General features: G+C 37.8%; 1 protein-coding gene across 1 annotated transcript in view; it reads right to left on the bottom strand.

The window, feature by feature from the left end:
* Window positions 1-13,419: 13,419 nt before the first annotated feature.
* Window positions 13,420-21,658, bottom strand: part of PCDH7 (protocadherin 7) — a 310,621-nt gene continuing 302,382 nt past the window's right edge. Inside the window, exon 5 of the mRNA XM_010576894.1 lies at window positions 13,420-13,799. Within this exon, the coding sequence (XP_010575196.1) occupies window positions 13,420-13,799 (380 nt within the window). The remainder of the gene's footprint in view (window positions 13,800-21,658) is intronic.

The raw sequence follows: 21,658 nt of genomic DNA, 5'->3' as shown, positions 1-21,658 counted from the left end.
CTATGTAATGGGGTACCAAAGAGATATATCTATAAACAATAAAAGAATACACACCTATAGTTTACAATTACAACAAAATCATGCATTCGGGCAGATCCTTTGCAGCACTGAAATCCTTGCAATGTAGTTTTAAAAGACTTCTTTTTCAAGAAGAAAGGTTTGACAGATTTTACATTTCTAGTATTCCAGCTGAGGCTCTATTAGAGTGCACTAGAAACTGGTACATCTAGCAAGGAAGAGAATTTATAGGAAAAAAATTAAAAATACAAAGAAGGCTGGCTGTTTCCCCCCCCCTTGTAATTTGAGTATACTGGGACAACCTCTGTTCAGATTTGTCCCTGTGCAGGTTAATTCTGGTTACACAGGTAAATTGAAAGCAGAATTTGAGCAGTTATTCTTCAGTGTGTATATTCTGCTGTAGTGATTCAGAGGCAAGATTTTATTTCTGTGACTGAGAGATGGTGCAGCTTTCTCTGGAGTAGGGCATCAAAACTTTTACAACTTCTCACTTCTTATATTAGCAGCCTTTTCCTTCTAAAAGATTTCAGTAAGAATTTCATCTGTTCACAAATGAGTAGCAGGTAGATTCAAGGATTACAAATAAATGTCTTTAGGCATACCTGATTCCTTTCCCTTTCCACAGTTGTAGTGTGAAAGCAAGGGCTAGAAGCTGTAAGAGTCTGCAAAGACTGCCATGCTTCTGTTGCTCAGAGGCAGAGGTCTCTCACTGAGGCATGATATCTGATCCTAGCTTTTTCTACAGTAAATCTGTACTCTCACAAAGGTAGTAATACATCTTTGGAGTTGGAGTACGTCTCCTCCATGTCGGACTGTACATTTTAAGTTGCTCAGGTTTTAAAATAGGTTCTCCTGTCTGATCTTCTGCAGAGTGTACTGCAGGCCAGAGCCCTGCACCATACACTGCAAACAAACCTTTTATCAAGCCATGTGAAGATACAGGAACTAGTTCTAAATTATTTGAGTAAGGTACCAGTGTCCCGATCCAATATCGGGGAGGGTTGTTAAATGATCCCGAAAGCGAGATTAAGACACAAACGAGGTCAGATGCTGTACAACCTTACAACTTTTATTCCCTACAATAACCAATAGCTGCGATAGAACAGAGGGAGGACGGAGAAAAAGAGGCAGACCTAAGCAAGCGAACGGAAGAGAGGTAGCGAGACTAGTTACCACCACCACGAAGCCAGCAACGTCCTGCTGAGTTGGTTCCGATGCCGGTGATGGAGGGTCGGGTTCCTCTGCTGCCAGTCACGTGTCTCTCCTTCAGAGCCAGGTGTCACAGTCCTTCCGATGTTTTCCAGGTTCGGGTCTTCCGTCTGTGAGAGGGGAGCACGCAGTTCTCTTATTGTCCCAGTCCCCAAAATTTTTTGGAAAAGTCCACCCATTTCCACCGAGCTCATTACCCTATCGGGCAAGCACAGCTTGGCAGGCGCGGGTGTGGTGGTTTATTCGGGGATGTCTTGTGCGTACTCCCCTACAACAGCAGGGTATTGGGGCAGCAGCACCGTGAGTCAGCAATTCAGCACAGTCCCTCACAACCAGTCACATATCAGATAACTTGCTTACCATCTCTGCGCAGTGCTGCTTTGTTTATAGTAGCAATATCCTTTGAGGGAGAAGGGAGTCTGCTCATTTCCATGCTGTCCTGGTTTCAGCTGGGATAGAGTTAATTGTCTTCCTAGTAGCTGGTACAGTGCTGTGTTTTGAGTTCAGTATGTGAAGAATGTTGATAACACTGATGTTTTCAGTTGTTGCTCAGTAGTGTTTAGACTAAAGTCAAGGATTTTTCAGTTTCTCATGCCCAGCCAGCGAGAAAGCTGGAGGGGCACAAGAAGTTGGCACAGGACACAACCAGGGCACCTGATCCAAACTGGCCAACGGGTATTCCATACCATGGGACGTCCCATCTAGTATAGGAACGGGGAAGTGGGGGCGGGGAATCATCACTCGGGGACTGGCTGGGTGTTGGTCAGCGGGTGGTGAGCAATTGCCCTGAGCATCATTTGTATATTCCAATCCTTTTGTTATTGCTGTTGTCATTTTATTAGTGTTATCATTACCATTATTAGTTTCTTCTTTTCTGTTTTATTAAACCCTTCTTATCTCAACCCAAGGGTTTTGCTTCTTTTCCTGATTTCCTCCCCCATCCCACTGGGTGGGGGGGGGAGTGAGTGAGTGGCTGCGTGGTGCTTAGTTGCTGGCTGGGGTTAAACCACAACACATGCTGAGAAAAATACCAGAATTTGTCTCTCAACAGATATTGCAGATTTGGCACTTAATGACATTTCTCTTGATTGTGAGAGACTGAAGGAGTTAATGTCTCAAACATTGTGGTGGGGCAAGTTCTGCTTAATGACTAACTGCATAACAGCGAACTCTGTCTAGCAAGGAACCCCTGGTGAAAAGAAGCCCATCAGCAACAGGAGAGGGTGGGTGTGCAAGAGGGTGTACAGCTCCCTGTTCTGTTGTGCTGTTCTGATGTGCTGAACAGGGCAGCTCACCATGGATGGTGAAAGATCAGGTCTGCAGGGAAGGGGAAGCTACTCCCCGAACGACCACCAAGCCCGCTGGCCCAAAGGCTACCTCATTAGCATAATGAGTTCGAGTGCCCGCCCAAAGGAGGCAAGGATGATAAAAGGACACATACTGAAGCACGTGTGCCCAAGTCCACTGGAACCAGATGCCCGGGCTGACTGGACCAGCACTGGACACAGGACCAGTGAAATCTTTCTCCTCTCTCTCTGTTTCTCTCCTCTCCCCCCCCCCCATAATCCTTACCCCTCATCCTTTTAGACATAAAACCATTGACCAAGTCTAGGACTAGGAGTGGATCCAGCCGCCCCTGGGCTCCTCTTTGAGAAGGAGTCTAGAATGCAAGGGGGTCTGCTCTGAACCTCGTGACTCAATGGGAGGGCTCTCCTTATTGTCTTCCCTAAACTGATCCCCAAGTAAGCAAGGCCTGTAGGATATGTTTGGTGATGTGTGGTTAAGCACGTTACACAGTTTACTGACATAGTTGCATGCCAATTTTTGATGTGAGCAAATAAAAATTGACTTTTGTGAGTTAAAGGATCCCTGCTGTCATTTCACCTTAATCCTGACCTGGGAATCAGCAAACTTGAGTCATCGTCCTGAGAAATCGGGACGTGACAATGATAGTAAAAGAAACTTCAAACACTGAGAGAGCTGGGAGACCTGATTGTGGAAACACCCCCCTTTTTTTTTCATCCTTAAGGTAAACTTCAGTAGTAGTTTTCTTGTGGCGCTAGTGGCAACTATGTTTTGGAAAAACAATAAAGAACAAGAATAAGGTCATATTTCTCTCCTTTTGAGAGCTGAATATTAATTCACTTTGGTCACTTAACTGCATTTCTTTATAGCCTTCCAGTTGTGTGGTCATTTAAGCCTAATCAAATTGTCCAGTTTCTCAATTTTGACCAGAATGAGCTTTGCTTAAGCCTTATGTGAGTCTGTGTAAATGCTAACTTTTCATTTATTTATTTATTTATTTTAAGGTTAAACAGTATGAACTTCCCAGGTCTTTTAACTTGCGCTGCTGCATGGGGTGTAGGGAGTAGTTAATTCTGTAAGCCAGATGTGGAGTTTGAAGAGGTTGCAGTACCATTGCTGCCAAAGGATGATTTTTACATAGATGAAGAACTCCTCTGGCATTCTAAATAATTCTTAAAATAATATTAGTGTAAAGGAAACTAATGTGTCTTCACATTTTAATCTTGCATTTTCCTGTCCTGTTACAGCATGATTTTTAAAAACTGCTGCATGACTCTAAGTTCTTTAAACTAAAATAATACTAACTTGTATTCAGTGAAATATTTGCTATGCACATTAGCTTCATGAATATCAATCTAGTTTTTAAATTTAATTTTAAAGAGAAATAGTATGAAATGAAATTATTAGTATATTACAGATTAACTTGCAATGATCCTAATGACTCCAAAATGAAGTCCTATTGATACCCAATTGCTTTCTGCAATGGAATATGAAGGTGAAGAAACACCGGGTTTTAATTTCTTGGGGGAAAAAAATTTTGTCTTTTCATTGCTATCAGAGGATATAGCAGAAGTTCTAATTATAACACTGATGCTAAAAGTTGTAGCTAGAAGATTCAATAAAACAGACATCTCCAGATACTCCAGGACCTCAAACATCGCCTGGTGAGAACTCACATATTACTGTATTCTTCAAGTATTTTCCACTATTTTCTGTTTTGTACTTGTGTTCAGAAAGTATATGGTTTGAAATACCACAAACCCTTGGAAACTTGTTTGCAAATGCTTTTTGTTTGTTTTGCTACACATTTTTGTCTGTATGAATCTCCACTATCAGGAGTGCACAACAAGATAAATGCCTGTCACTGATTTCAACAGGAGTTAAATACATGACTATCTTTAAAAACAATGTAATGGGCTGTTCACATGTCTGAATAAACCCAGTAACAGTCTGTTCTAGTGCTTATAACCTACATAATTCTATGAGTCCAGCTATGTGTTTCCTGAGGCACAGAGTTTTGGAGTTTAGTTGGTAAGTTTATTGCAATTTGGAGAAAAGAAAGCCTAACTTTTTTTATTTTTTTTCCTTTTCCAATTTTTCCTGCTGAATGTTTACTCAGCAGAAGACTTGCAGCTGAAGATTTCTGAGGAGTAATTGTGGTTAGGCATAGATTATTTTTCATCACTCTCTTGGAGAAACAGTATCAAAAGCATTAAGTATCAATAAGAACTTCCTGAAGCAAAGCTTTTTACTGTGCTGGTTAAAAAATAGTACTGTTGAGGGCTGGGGGTTTTTGTGGTTTTTTCTGGGTTTGTGTGTGTGTGTTTGGTATGGTTTGGGGTTTTTTAGAGAGAGAAAGAGACTTTCAACTCAGTATTCTGCTTCCAGTAGTTGTTAGTGTGTCTGTTTCAGTAAGAGAGCAGGAGAAACAAACAGATATATCTTTTACTTATGTTATTCCTAACTTATGACATTCATAAAAAGTATCAATCTAGAAATCTTCTGCTTTTTTTATTCTTTATGTGAGCCAGATTCATGGGGTACATCCCACAAATCAAACTCCTCTGACAATAACTTGAGCAGTTTGATGCACTGTGAGAAAACACACCATCTTCCATATATCTTGAACCTACTGCATGATAATTTCATATGATGCTTTATAGACCATTTATTACGAGAAACTGATAGTTTTCACCACTTCTCTTCATGCTATTCATGACTTCATATGGGCCACCGTCAAACCTCTCAGTTCTCTTCTCTAGGCTGAAGTCCCATCTTATTTATTCTATAACTTTGATCACCCTACTCAGCATCTCTTCCAGTATTTATATCCTTTTTAATATAGAGGGGTGGAGGTCAGAACTGTGCAAAGTATTCATGATGCACCTGCATCTTAATTTAAGCAGCAGAATGTATTCTGTTTCATTATCCTCCCTTAATTCTAAGCCTTCATTCTGTGTTTTTTTCTGAGTGCCACTGAACAGTAAACCTCTGGAAGCTTCAGATCCCATCACTGTGTAAGGAAAGACAAGATGTATTATTTCTGAGTGTTGCTAAATTGTATTTCATCTGCAGTGACTCAATATAGAAAAATTATTCTGTAACTTTCAGATGTGACTTTCTCAGTCCATGACTAACCAAACTTTCACCTTTATTTCTTTCTGAATGCTTATTTTGACTAGCTGAGTTTTCTTTGGAACTGAAAAGTGCTGTTTTGCTCTTATATTAATATGTAATAATGTATCTAGCCGATACATTATAGCACCTCATGGGAGTTATAGTTTGAATGCCTTGTTCTCCAGGCGGCACTTTTACATCATTTCCCTCGATCAATTCTATGGTCTCCTAAATGAGCACATCACGCTAGCTGTATCATTAATTAGCCGTTATCATTGTACTGATGAACATAAACACAATCAGAATATTCAACAGGGGCATCCAAACTGATTGGAAACAAGCTTAACTTACCAGGGCTGGGCAAAAGATGATTCCTTCTTTCTTGTATATATGAAACACTGTCAACTGTACTTCAGAAGGACCTGGGGCATTTGTACATTTTCCTTTCATCTCTACATAAGGCACAGATTAGAGCAAGAAGAAATGCACTGCTTGTTATTATAGGGTTGTACCCAGCATGTGGTTTGTTCTTTATCATACCCAGCAGCTTTTCAATCCTTTCTGTAATTCAGGATTTTTAAAATTTTTTTTATCAGCATAGCACCAGATTATTCTAAATTCAAGGCATACATCTTGTTCTACCACCTATAAGGACCCTTTTAATATTCAAAGTCATATTTAGAATTATGTGTGAGAGAGTCTACCATGATTTCACGCTCCTAAAGATAAGGGTGGCAACATGATGCCTGTCAGATGCTCAGAGGTCAGACTGAAAAAGAATATGAAATCACCTATTGTTCTGGGGCTCTCTTCTAGTTCAGAACAAGGTGGCAAAAGCTAAGTAGGTGCCAAGCTGATTCCAGGAACTGTCAGAAAAAGGAGACGAACTAAGATTAAAAAAAATGCTCTGACTTTTGTTCTAGCAACTTATGTGAGATAGGAGGCTAGAGAGAAACTGAAGCAAGTTTGGTAGTTACCCTGTTTTCTAACTCTGATCACCATACCCTGCCACATTAAGTGATATATTATCAAATACATATTCAACTAACTTAGAACAGAATACTACCACTATAATTTCACCTCAGTTAGAATCAGCTTCATTCTGGAATCACGTAATACAGTTACTATAAAAGAAGAAAAAGCATCAGGAAGATGGCTTATCCCAACTAGACTCAGTACAAGTTATAAAACCTGCAAGTTCTTTTGGAAGAAGTGGAGGTGTACACTTGTGTGGGGAAAAGACAGACTCCAGTATTAGAGATTCCATTCATGGGATTTTCTGTAGGTGCTCGAAATCCATGAGAGGTAAGTAATAGAGACAGCAATTTTTTTCCTCTTGCTCTAGTCTATTCTTCCTTCTCTGACTCTCCACAGGATTGGGAAAAACTCAGTGATTCATTCTTGTTTAAGTTTCTTTCTCCACTGAGTTTGCTGTAAAATTTACCAAAGGAGGAGTAAACGTTGTATACTAAACCTGCTTTTATGCTACTTTCTTACCTCTGCAATATTCTGGAAAGCCGTGATAGCTGGAAGGTCTAGATTTTATTTCTTTTTTCTTTTTCTTTTTTTTTTCCTTTATTCATTATTATAGTGTAAACATGAAGAAGTTGGTTGCATTGCTGAAAATAGAATAGAAATATGAAAACTCTATCTTGGCTATCTTGATCTTCTTGCCTTCTCCTACAGTGAATGCTGTAGAAGCCTGCTGAAATTTGCTTTAGTAAGCTTACAAAGAAGGAATACTAAGATATAAATATTTTTAACCATTAATTAAATCTTTAAAAACACCACCTTAAATAGAATCACATGCCTTATAATTAGCAAGAATCCTTTCTTAGAAATTACAGTACCATACTGTAGATAGCTACAAATTATGCAGTAATATCTCCCTATTTTAGGATCCTTAAATCAGTTTGAAAGTCCTAAAGGAATTTATTTCTAACATTTTCTGTGCCAATTACATTATACTTATTTGCTGTTCTTTGTTCCCTCTTCTCCCAGAGGCTATTCCACACCACTACAGAATAGGTATTTTACATTTTTTTTTCCTGGTTTCTTGGTAAGTATATCTAAGTCTTTAAATCAGCCATACTTGCTTTAGAAGAAATAGCTGTATGAACCCACTGACTGGAATCCTACCATTTCACTAAGCAATATACTAAGTATTCTTGTCCAACTTCGGTGTTGCTTTCTTCTTTTGCATAAGCTAGATGATTTGCACATTTATGAACTATTAAGCATCTTCTATACACTCCCCTCAGGAGGCTCAATAAAGACATGAAATTATTTCTGCCTAGGTCACATTTATTAATTTCAGTCTCTGCATAAGATTACATTTTGATGCAGTGCAGGAGGGAGAAATGAAGCCAGGGTTAAAGGGGAGCATAAATTGTTAGCTTTCACCAGTTTATATTATCCTCTCTTACCACTCTGTGTGGTTCAGGAAATTTATTTTATCTTCCTGTAATCACCTTCCTGGATGCAGCTGGTAAACAAGAAGAATGCAGATAAAAGACAAAATAAACAAACATAAGGTCATGCCTTGCATACTACATCTAGTATAAAATAAACATGAAAGCTTGATTGAAGTTACTCATTAAAATACTGCTACTGCTGAAAGAGGTTGAGGGGTAGCTCATTCAAGTGTGATGTGGGAGAACTGGGGTCAGCTGGTGGGTTGAATTCTCTCCATAGGCATGCAGATTCAGACCTCTGCTTATGGAAGGCAGAATCTTCCTTGACACATTCATTAGAGAAGACGAGGCAATGTTAACTGAAAGCACAGTCAGAGAAAGAAATTTGCAATGTAAAGTTTATTTAAAAAAAAAAAGAAAAAAAGTTCTGGCCAGCCCATATTCACAAAAATCAAAGCCTAATCTGTAACTAAGGTCAAAAAGATAGAAACAGCGCTTTCTGTGGTGTTCAGCGGGAAACTGTACACAATGATTTGCAAAGTCTTTGTAGCAATACTGTATTTTATAGAAAAACATCACGGAAGAGGGTGAGTTTTAACTTTCAGTCCCTCTCCCCACAAACATATTTTTCACATATTACAACTGATGCAAATCCCAACTTAATGGCTGTTCTGGAACCTCTTTTTTTAAAACAAACAAAAAAAGCACTGTGATCCAGAGAGCTAAGGAATAAACTCTTTCTGCTTCTTAGATGTTCCGTCTTGAGGAGGGTTTGCTCTTGATCTGCAGTTATGCTGAGATGGATAATTTGATTCACAGCTAGAAAGAACTGGAGGGGTTTGGTTTTGGGTTTTTTTTAAATTTTGCTCTGAAATGTTACATTAATTGTGGTGTTCTTTTCAGCACAGATACTTCACTGACATTTTAGGATTTGTTAATATTTCTAAATTTCTTGGAAAAAATAACAACCTCGCTGATAATTAGAAAATTGCCATTCCATAATGGAAATACCTGAGCTTTTACTTAAGACTTATTATTCCCCTTAATATGAAGGTCTTAAACACACCTTAATAAGAAGCCCTTTTGAACAGTAATTGGAAACAATTGCTATCATTACAAGTACGTTATTTCTACCACAAAAATAGCTGTATGCTGTCCTGAGTGACAATAACCTCTGCTGAATTTTACTCTGTAGACAGGTAAAACCTCAGCTACATCAGCAGCTGAAGATGTGGCCAGTTACAAAGGCAGTTTCATCTTTGCCATGCAAAATATAGGTTAAATATGCAAACTAGCATGTGATTTTAATCCAGTAAAAGTGGAATAGTCTTTCAGAGAAAGTACACTGGCAAATGGGCAACCAGTTGAACATGTTATATTTTAATTTGCAGAGACAAAAATGACAAGCAATTTATTTACATAAAACTGTACAAAAGCAAATTAAATTATGTAAATATTTCATAAATAGAGGTGGACTAGCGTTTAATACATTTTGCCATGTTTAGCATAGTTGCGTGCATAGTGACTCATAATAAACAATGATAAATTGTTCTCTGCTTCACTATCAACATCCAAGTTGCAGAACAATAGTCAATGATTAATATTACAAACAGATCGTACCACACTGAATGCAAGTGCTTTAAAATTTAGGAAAAAGTTGTCTGAAAGCATACCCCAGGTAGCTGGTGAATGTTGTCTTCCTCCTCATGTTTATGCTCTTCAGTCTGTAATACAACTTAACTAATGGACTTTCATTTCTATTGCTATTTCATCTGCTTCATTCCTTAAGGAAACACTGTATATTTATCACCAATGAAACAAAAAGAAAAATATTTCATTGTTCAAATTCCTTACAAGTGTTTGGTGATGGCTGGATTTATGGCAACGTCTTTATCCATATTCTTTTTTTTCCTGCTTGACAACTTCCTAGGGTAGCCTTTCAGCCAATCATTTCAATCCCATTTAAGTTCTTCCCCCGCATAAAAATAACGTTTAACTTTTTTTCCTGAAACTCAGGCAGCAGGCCAGTCAGAAACCATATTGAATAAACATAGTGGATCTGAGATCCAGAATGAGCATTAGATTTTAGACCAAAGCTATTGAATTTTCTAATACATATAAGTTAATATATAACGCATCAATCTATAAAGGTGCCCTAATGTAAAATACATGCAAAGCTCATTTGAGTTTCCCATGGAAGGAAATAAAAGGATGATTTCTATACTGTACAACTGAAATGTGATGACGGCTAAAAGCAATTAAAAGAAATTAATTGTCGATTTTCCTGGCAATGTGAACTGGTGACATTTTGCTAAATAACTATAATATAGACTGATCATAGTTTTCCAGGCAGCAGAATTAAAAACAAATTAAAACAACCCCAAACCCCACACAAATAGTAATAAAAAAAATCCTCAAGAGCTACTAAACCACAGCCTTGTGTTAATAATGCTTAAGACTGGTCCATTAACTGAGTTTGGCAAAAGGCTTGTTTTTAAATATATTATTTATAATTTCTCAGAAAATAAACACAGGTAAATATACAGGTTCAAAAAAGTTGGGAATAGCCCCTTATCCCTCAGTGTCCAAACCCAACTACCACTTTACCATAATAATAGGTATAAAAGGCACAGTTGCATATTTTGCATTCACCCTAATTATTTTTTATAGTTTTATTTGTTTATTTTATACAAAAGCACTCTATTTATGGAGTGGCACCAGATTTAACCTATTTCAAATAAAGAGGAAAAATACAAACACAAAATATATTTATGTGTCATGCCAGGTCAGAAGAGTAATCAGCATATTAATAGTGGCTAGTTCCACTAGAATTACTGTGAATACTTACAGTAGATAGAATTTTTAAAAAATTCTTTCACACCCATTTTAGATCTAAGGAGATGCACACAAGTAAAGTATTTAATGACTGTCTTATGTGGTGCAAAAATTGGTGAGTGACTGCTGATCCATTTAATCTGAAGGTCTTCTATGACCTGTATTATTAGCCTTGTAGAAAAAGGGTCTAAGAATATATGGAACCAAGCTACCTAATTTATTTTTTTGTGTGTAATATTAAATAAAATCTTATTAAAGGAAATTCTGTTGAACATTTGTGTTATGCAATTGTGTATCCTGTTGAAACGTGCAAGAAAAATGTGTATACATTACATAAGCATTTTTAGAAGCATTTTTAAACAGGTACTTACAGATTATACAAAGCAGTAACTGCTGTATGCAGTCTCATAACAAAGTAGCAGTTTGCATCTCTCCATGTTATTTAAATAAAAATGTTCAATCATTATTAATCTTTGATTTGAATATTTTCTTTCTAAAATGTGCCCATTCATCATAACTGCTATACACAAACTAATGTTACTTGAAGACAGTAAACTCGAGAGAGGAGAACAAAATGGCCAATAATGGCACATCCCACTATATGGAAAAGTGAATTCAAAAAAGAAATGTGATGAGTTGTATTGATTTACCAACCTCTACTTTAGGCTGTTTAAGGTTATTTCTATGCAATTCTTCAAAGCAAGAAACTACCCAAAGCTACATTGTGACTACAGTATACTAGAAAGCCATCTAGCCATGCCTTAATGCCAGGTTAAATAGCCAGGGATTTGAATGCTTTCCCCCTCCTCGAGCTGTCCTTGCTATGTAGTTCGATTGTCGCTTTTGTCTGAATGTCTGAGCTCAGTCTGTTGTTATTACTACTTCAGCTGCAAAGCAACTGGTTGAAGTTCTGCACGTTTTGTTGCTTTTATTGCACAAAAACCTGTTTCATTTCCTCTTCCTTTCAAGAAGCACTCACTGTGAGAATCGTTACAGCCCAGAGCTCTTGCATATCACAGTAGCTTGGACTCCTTTTGACTCATCTTGACCTGCTAAGTGAGTATCATACCACTGTTTATCAGACTATTTTCTACCTAGCCTAAATGTTCTGAGTCTTGACATCATTTAGTATTGCACTTCTCTTGGTTTTAATGCACTTGTGTTTCAAGAAAACCTTCATTATATCTTTGACATAATTGAAGCAATTGGTAATCTGCAACACTGATGACAAAAGACTTAGCAGTCATTCCTTGCACTCTGAAAAGAAGGGTTTGTATTTGACTTGCAATATTCTCTTGTCACTGCATCATCCCATTGTCCACTTTCCATCCCACCAAGCATTCTCATTAATGTAGCCTTTTATTATTACTACCAGTTTTTAAATTTTGATTTAAAAAATTCCCTGGAACTGGCATATGCAGCATGGCATATGCAGCATATTATATGCAGCATCTGCTGCAACTTACCATGTCATTACAAAAAACCCACATCAGTTCCTTTGGGCATTTAACTGAACCAACCGCGCTGGGGAAAAAAAAAATTATGTCATCTGGGCTTGTGAACTGTGCTGCTGTGCAAAATGTAACGGAAGGTGTGTTATGAGTACATGTGTGTATTTGTGAAAATATTAGTTTTCTATGCCAAGCCCCAATACTTAGCAGTTCCCCTGATCCATTGTGTGATCTTTGGCCTTTTTGTTATTACGATCTTCCCATCTGGATGTTAGTCTTGCCCAAAATAATGATTTCAACAGTTTATCATTACTATCCTACTATATATGTGTTACTAATTGTGTTTACATTGAAGTAATCATTACAGAGAACGAGAGAGAAGGAGAGAAAGAGACACAGCAAGAACATGTTTGTTCTATGGATAAAACAGAACCACAGTTCATGAATCTTAGGAAAGTATGCCACGTTTTTGACTGCAGTCTCAGGCTGAACGTATTTCTGTTGCTTCCAGCCTCAGATGAGAGGTGAGAATATTAAAGCTGTGGTCTTCACAAAGTGCCTATTAATGATTATTCCTTTATATTTATCTCTATATCTGTATGGTTTCTGAAGGATTGTCTCTGGTGGGGATCAGCAATATTCAGATGATATGTTTTGAATACATTTTCCCTGACCTGTTATCCTCAACAAGCCAGATGACAATCAAACAAAATGAGTGGATTAACTCATGCTTCTGCAGAGGGGAAACAACAGTGTGTTGTGTTCTTCTTAATCAAGCTCGTTACTATGGGAGGAATTTGCAACCATAGATTTAGGAAAATAAAAATCAGTGAGGGGGAATTAGACATGCAAGTAACAACGTTTTCTACATTGTACAGTATAGTCAGGCAGACAGTATAATTAAATGCCTGCTATGGAGGCAGAAGTGGCAGGCAGATCTTTTGTCTCTTTGGTGGCCCCCTTTTTTTTGTTTATTTCGTATTATTTTTTGTTAAAATTCTTTTGCTTTTAAGACTTTTGCCCCTTTTTCTTTCTTAGAATATGAAAGAAATTTGTTGCTGCTTTTTAGCCTACAGGTAAACTTCTCTTCTAGTTAGAGTATTGACAGGAGATGGCTTGTATTCCCCTGTCTGCGTAAGGGGGATATCCTCTGGATTGCCTTCTTCGTTTTTGCTGAAACTAGCCGTGCTGAAGGTCTCATAGGATGAGGTCAACTTTTTGTTAAGGAGGTTTCTGTTGCGATCACCCATGAGGGAGGCTTCTCCATTGGCCAGCTTTTCCTGACTGCCCCGTTCATCGACAGGCATGAAAGTGGAGAGTTTTGGCTGGCTCTTCTGCTTTCTTTCAGGAGAAGTGCGAACTGGCATCCAGCAGGAGTCCGAGTGGCCATATTCATCACACTCGCGGGTACACTTCCCTGTGAGGGCTACATCTGGTAGAGGCCTTGAATCTGAAAGTAAAATAGAGTTGTCATTACAAATGAATAATATTGTAATGACTTACAGTGAAACTGAGAATCTTAAATTCACAAAAGGTATTTTTAAAGGTCTTGGCAAGAATGTTGCAGTAAGTTCCGCAGTAATAGCTTTTTTACATTGCATGTGCCCATAGGCAACAAGCGTGTCTGTACAGTTATCCTCAACCTCAAGAACTGAAAAATAAGACTATTAAGCCACTTCCTGTGCTTGTAAATCAATCTCAAAAGCATTTGGCACTAGGTACTGAATGAATTTTGATGTCTAAAAGAGTCAACCAAGCACTTAATTCCGTATTGCCAATTTTCTTGAAATTATTAAAAATACCTTTCTTTGAATTTTTTTTAAAGAATGCTGTGAATTTATGTGAAAGGAACCTGAGGCCCTGCGCCCTGCAAACACTTATGAACATGCTTGATGCCCTGCAAGTGAGCAGCTCTGTTACTGAAAATGGGACTCAATTTGCACAAAGTAAACCTCTGCTTGTATTTCTCAGGATTGGGCATTCATTGTTAGTACACAATATGTTACATGAATTGTACGATCAATGATGAGTCAGAGCATACAACCACCCTGCTATTGGTTATAAACTTAAATCTAACATGAAAGGATAAAGCTGTTCTGCGTGTGTTGTGTGTGTGTGGAGGGACAGGGAGAATCTGAGTGCTGCCTGAATAGATGCACTAATGTTTTATGTGTGACTTGTTGTGTTAGAAGGTGCTCTCTTCCAGATCACTGTGTCTAAGATTTCTAGCTACAGTACTTGTACGAGCTTTCACTGAAAACTAACAAAGTTCAGGGGACTGCAGGATTGACTCCTACCTGATAAAAACACAGGTAGTTTTTAATACTCCTATTTTGATACTTGCATTACAACTGAATTAAAAAACTACCTTAACTGTTTTAAGCACTGGATAAGATTCTGAAACCTTGCTTTTGTTCAGTTATACTGTACTTTATGGTCTACAAAAAATAACTGGAGCTGCCTACAAAGTAGCAACATGATAGTCAAACAACTGAAGTTGACAAAGAACAAAAATCAATATGTAAATTTTTTTGGTTTTTTTAATATGACTCTTATATGATATCACTTATTTGATGAAACTTTTACGTTTCTTTTATAAAAAATCAATTATCGTAAAAAGGAGCAAAAAGCTTCAACATAGAAACGTAGTCAGGTACTTCATATGGGCTGTGGCAACTTTCTACCTTCCCACTGCAACACTCGAATTCATGTGAACAGTAATTTTACCAGTAATAACCCATGCATTACAAAATATCTTTCAAAGGCCTATTCAGCCTTCATTTTGTTACTTCTATTTTGCATATTTTTTTCTCTGATTTTGGCTGCCAGATGACCTTCTCAAACAATGACAATTCCAACTGTGAAATTTTTATGAATTCATAAAAAAGACCATTGCTGAGGTTAAAAAAACAAAACAAACAAGCAAACAAAACCCAACAAAAACCTAAAAATCCTTTTCCTCTTCCAGAATAAACGTTTTTAATTTAAAATATTTACAACAGGTGCTTGCAGAGCAAGCACATCTCATTTCAGCATCTGCGGATTTAATCCTGATAGAATTGTGAAAGCTCTTGAAAGTCAGATTTATGTTCATCCTGTCCTGATTTTTTCATGCATTTAAACATTCATTTAATTAGTAATTTGCTGCAGTATTTTAAAGAATATGCATATTATTTATTATTAACAATTGTCAATATTTTTATGGAATCTCCTGTATGCATTGTGAGTACTGTATAATATTTCATATGTCAATACATCAGTGATTTTAATGAGGAAAACAGCACTGATGTTTAGCTAACAAAGTAACTCTGTAGCTGAGATGTGTAAGGCTGGGAGGAGAGAACTGAGTGATTTCTTTATTCCCCCCCCCCAGTTGTACTTTTTAAGGCTTTTGCACTTAGACTCAGCCACAATTTCCATATTTTTTCAATTAATAAGGCAAAGACTATGGACAGTTATCAGTCTATCAATTTTCAGATGACTGTGTTCTGGAGATGTAGACAGAAGATCGGGACTGTAGCAGGAAAATTCTCTGTTTATCAGCTAAATCTAGTATTATTCTGGCACTCCCTAAATGTAAGAAGCATAATTAACTGCTGAGCTGCACCTGATGTGCTTTGATTTTTAAACAGAAAAATCCTCTTCATATTTTTACAACAGGGAAAATCCCCTTCCCACCTAAAGCTTAATAAACTCTTCAAACAGCACCTTATTTCCAAACAATGACCATTAGTATTATGCTTGCTACTAGTATTTCAATTATTACTCTGTCAGAATATTAGCAAATGCTTATCAAGGCAATATGTCCAACCTTTATTTAAAACATAGGAGTATGTGTTTATTGAAAAGGATTTTTTTGTTGTTGTTGTTTGGGTCTTTTTTTTCCAGATTGAAACAGTTAATGTTTTATTATATCTGATGGTTTCTTTTTAGCACAAACAAATCATGAGACAGCATTACTTGGGTTGATAAAAATTCTTCCCTCACTAGTGGTCCTTGAATCATGCACTTGAAAATTTACCATTTTGCATTGTAGTGCATCCCCTATTCAATTCTGGACAAATATTAGAATTTCTTATTGTAAAGCATGAGGACTTGCTGTACAATTCAGCCTTATACTGCTGTTTTATGGAGTAACAAAAGTTGCTGGGGGAGGGGAACCTCAATCCATCCCACCCCTACCAGCTGGATGCCAGTGCCAGCAATAGATGCTGGAGAGGGATCACAGGTCAGCAGGAGAGCCCCTGAAGAGCAGCAAAAAGGAACTCCAGACACTCCTGCCAGTAAGTCAGCTTCATCGGGGGCCCAACTTAAATGCCTCTATGCAAACGTACGTAGCATAGGGAATAAACAAGACGAGTTTGAGACATGCACGCAGCTGACTCACCCTGTTGGGTTATATGATAAACTTCATCTTTGCACCCACAAAAGCTCAGAGACACGCTGGCAGAATAACACCAGCCCACATAATACCCTGACAGGCTACTCCCAGACCCATCATAGAAGTCAGCCCATCAAAGGTCCATCCGCCAAGGCCCAGAGGAGCACAGGGGTGTACAGTGGCAGACAGGAAGCCAAATCAAGGACTCGGGAGGAACAACCACCTTCTCTGGGCCCTTCCAAGGGCTATTCTAACAGAGCCATAAGCCCCATTGTCCAGGTGTGAAACCCATCACCATGAGTCATTGGTAGTTGTTCTCCAGATCACCTTTCTGTCTAACAGGGGGATTGCTGCATTATGGGATATGGGCAAAAAGCAGTTTGGGATAGCATAGGACTTATTATGCTGTGTTTAGGGGAGGAACCAAAGGGAGGACAAGGGAGGGGTTTAGGTGATTTGTGGAGGAAGAAGAGTGGGAAAATAGAGAGATACGGGGATAAAAGGGCCAGCCACATGTAAATAATTTGCTGGCTAATAAGTTTGTCTGGTTGTGCCCCATGCCTGATCAGCACTGTCTGTCCTATCTTTTTATTAAATTCCTTTCTAACACTTTCCTGAGTATGGGCTCTCTGTCATGTGTCATGTGTGTGTCTGCGTATGCATATATATATATATAGGCATGTCCACTCTAACAGACTTCCATCCTGTCCAGCCAGAAAAGGGAACAGAATGGGGCCACTGGTGCTGTCTGTTCTTTTGAGCGCTCTGAGTGTCTGTGATCTTTGCAGCCAACTGTGTATATATTTGGTGTATGTGTGTGCTCTGTGTGTGTGCCTACTGGGAATACATCTTCATCTTTGCTGTTGGTTGGACTTGGGGACATGGAGCAGCAGCAGCAGCCTCATCTCCCTCAGGCTGTCAGATCCAGTGTGATATACTTTCCTCTAAAATACCCTTCAATTAATATTTGGCATGTACAGTTAATGTAGCCTTCTACTTCATTGCTTTCTTGCATCTGTTCTGAGTTTGATATCAGTACAGCATTTAAGCACACATTTAATCTAACCTGTTTTGAAACCCTTTGCATTTTAACTGCTTTTCTGTTTAAAAGATGGACATAACTTCAGCATTTGGTGGGGGGAAGACGTGCAGGGAAGGAGGGAATATTTTATGTGTGTGTGTGTGTTATATCAGAAGATGGGTAAAACACCTAGTGCTGTCAGGGCTAAACTATTACTGGTACCTAAACTAGTCAGTTAAGGAAAACTTGGGTACTTTCTAGACACTGCAGTAGATAACAGACTTAACCTTCATTTTCAATGAACTGCCACACCACTTTAGCTACAAAGTAATTAACTATATTTTTGCTAATTCCCTGAACAGATTGACCCTCTTTTGCAGAGTAGTGACTTTATGCTCCTCTTTTTACATTATCTAGCCCACGGAGTTATGAACAACCTCTGAATTTGAAGGGGAAAAAAAAAAAGTTACTGTTGTCCTCTAGCATAATTTACATCCAGACATATCTATCTCTAAGTGACATGCTTTAAGTACTTCTCAGTTTAAAAGTTAAACACTTTAGTAGTGACCACACTGCTAGCTGACACACTTAATGGAATATGACACAGCAAAGAATTATTTGTCAGCACAATTGGCAGATCATCAAGGAAGAGTACAACATATTTCTACCACAGTTACATATCTGGAAACAGACTCAGGTGGTTAAAATGCCAGTTATTAACAAACAAATTTTATCACAATGCTAATTAGTGAGGAAGTGAACCTGGAGGGATGATATTTCTTGTCATACAGAAATTTGTAGATTTGGGGTTAGGTTTTAACTGTTTATACACAGGCTACTCAAATGTAAGCTTTTATTTGCATAAAATTATCTTCGTAGTTACAATGGAAGGTGTCATCTAAGTTACTTTCAACCATATCCTCTTAAAGTGCCTCTACATCAGAACTAGGTACTGCTTGACTATTTACAAAGCCATTGTAAACCCACTCCCTAAAATGCAGATATTCAGACAAGATTTTAGGTATATATGTAAATGGAGACTTCAGATGTGAATATTTATAAAGCAGATTTCACTTGCAACTGCTCAGACTTCATCTTAAAAAAAAAAATGGAAGAACACTAATTTACAAGGTCTCGCAATCTACTTTCTCAGTGCATTTGATACAAGCTTCCACCACTGATTTTCAAAGTTAGCTGATAATTTAAAAAAAAATTTTTTTATCATGTTTAATCCAACAAATCTTTAACCATTTATGGCTAATTTCTGAGACAGTGATAGCTTATGTTTTCCATAAAACTTTCTATAAAAGCATGCAAATGAATGGAGTTATTTATATATGCTAGTGTTTCTGCTGATTGTAGCTGACTGCTGCTTTAGGGCTAGAAGGATTGCTTGTTATCAAAAAAGGAAGGCATCTACCATGGCAGTGGGGAGAGGGGAAATATGATGTTCTTTATCTAATTTAAAGCCAAAAAAATTAACAACCAAAATATTCCACCCAAGAAATTTTTCAATATTTTCTCTTCTCCCATTCCTTACTGAAGGTCAAAATATTTCATCAAGTACAGGGAAAGTATTATGAACACAGTAGTCAACAAGTACCTGTTACAAGTTATGTGCTTTTTTGTACACACACACTGCAGAAACATAATCAAGGATGCACACTCACTCTGGCTCCGCTCCACACATCTTTTAACAACCATTCTTGTACAATGTATTTTATAGAAACCCAGTATTTGGAGAAAGATGCAACGATCTTTTCATTTTCTCATCTTTTGTAAATGACACACAAACCCTATGGTAACAGACTTCAGCTGTACTTAAGTAGTCAAAAGCTCTGTTCCACTTGTCCCTGGAGATGGAAAACCCTCCAAAGCAATACTGACACCCTGTCTAGATACAGTAATTGAAAATTCCCAGAAAGAACTCTGCCCAGAAAACCATCCTAGCTGTAGACCTGCTCTTGGAGGAGTAAATGACCACAGCAGCCATACAGTACTACAGCAGCGCAACAGTACTTCTGTAAACCATGTAGCTTGGTCCACAGCATCTAAGGAGTCACTGGCAGATGAGTTCTAAATAGTATCTATGACAAATTGATGACTACATGCAGATTTTGCTGCCTTTCCCCATTGATGGGCCCATAACATCCCTGCATGGTTCCAGTTATTGAAGACCTGTAAAGAATGCCTGTGCAGTAGCTCCAGACTACTGTGAGAAAAGAAAAACGAATAGGAATTGTCATACAATGATAGAGACTGTGGTTTGGATGAGCCACTTTTCATCCCACCTTTTCCTACACTCTGTACACAAATATACTATATTCAGAGGACCACTCAAAATTCAAGTGAAAAACCAGCAAGACTATGTAATTAAACAAGAGTCCATTTACACAGCTTTTATATTAGATGGTTATTTGTTTTATGAGCTGTGTGACTGGAGACACAATAGAGCTCTTATAACAAGTATTGACTACATGATCAGAGAACAATAATGCAGAAACAGCTGAGAGGGTACATATTGTAGAAAATCACTGTTTAAGCTGGGGGGGGGGGGGCTAAGCTATACTGATACATAGCTACAGCAGTACTGTCTTTGAAATTCCTACCTCCTAACTGCAGTAATTCAGGAACTGCACCCCAGTTAGTTAGTGCTGTGGCATATTCTGACATGCCAAGACTATTAAAATACTAAAACATGTTCGAAGGCATCAGCAATTTCTTTCTCTGCACCTTAGGCTAAATACAGTTAAACAGCAATTGAACATATCTCAAGAAGCATTTAGTGCCCCAAGGCTTGGACTGCTGTCATTCTGAATGTGGCATTATCGTGTACTGCAGAGATAGTGCATGCCATCTCTAAAACAGTCCTACTGAATAAAGTCAAACACAAATCCACTGTTTGAGATATGCCAAGTGAACTGAAGTAATGAATATATTAATTGCTTTTGGACTAGAATCTTTTCATGTATGTCATGCCCAATTCCAAAATTCTTTTCAGTGCTTAAGAAAATACTTCAGAGTACAGAAAGGCTTACATGTATATTGATTGAATGATTAATTCTGTGAGAGGAGGTATGACAGAAGGATATAAAATAATGAATTCTGAACCTTTTTATTATTTTGTTATGCAAGGAAAAAGGGACATAGAATGAAAGTAAGAATTTTCAATACTTTACTTGAAAAATGGTAAAATAAAAATTCCCCTTAAACAATTCCTAATAACAGCAAGACTCACTCCTGTAGTATGTCAAAAGTCCAAGTACTTAGCTGGTTTCAAGAGAGACCAGAGTGGAATTTTTAAAGCAAACATGAGATGCTATATAGTCTTCTATCACTAAAACTAGTAAAAATAAAACAAACAAATAAAGCAATACTATAAGAAAATAGAAACAGGTAACTGATTCTTTAACATTTGAAGAAAGCTCCTGCTAGATGAATGGAAGCGAGTTAGCCAGAAGAAAAGGCAGCTGATGGAGAAAACCAGCTCTTTTCCTGCAGCTAAAAGGCTATAGTAAAGCAAGAGTGGGACCAATTTGTTTTGCATTCCCATAGTGGAAAGCACCAAAAGTAATGGCTTGATTGCAACAATGACAAATCAGATTAGAAATTAGAAAAAAAACTTTGAGGATAAAAGTAGTGATGGAAGGTTATAAAGTCTCCACCACTGGGAGGGCTTTACAAATGTCTAGAAAAACCTCTTCTGAGGGTAACATAAACATGGTTAATTCTACCTTGGGAAAGCAAGGATGCACTAAATGACCTCTAAAGGTTCCCTTCACCTCTGCAATTCTGTTAATATTATTACTAACATTTCTGTATTTTGGCCTTGATCCAATCCTTAACTGTTTGTGGGTTCAGATTCTTGACTGATTCAGTAATAAATCAACCTCAGAAGTTGGACTTA

This window comes from Haliaeetus leucocephalus, unplaced genomic scaffold, assembly GCF_000737465.1.
Source record: "Haliaeetus leucocephalus isolate CR32 unplaced genomic scaffold, Haliaeetus_leucocephalus-4.0 Scaffold545, whole genome shotgun sequence".
NCBI lineage: Eukaryota > Metazoa > Chordata > Aves > Accipitriformes > Accipitridae > Haliaeetus > Haliaeetus leucocephalus.
The sequence above is the reverse complement of the archived record's forward strand: the minus strand, read 5'-3'. Positions and strand labels throughout refer to the sequence as shown.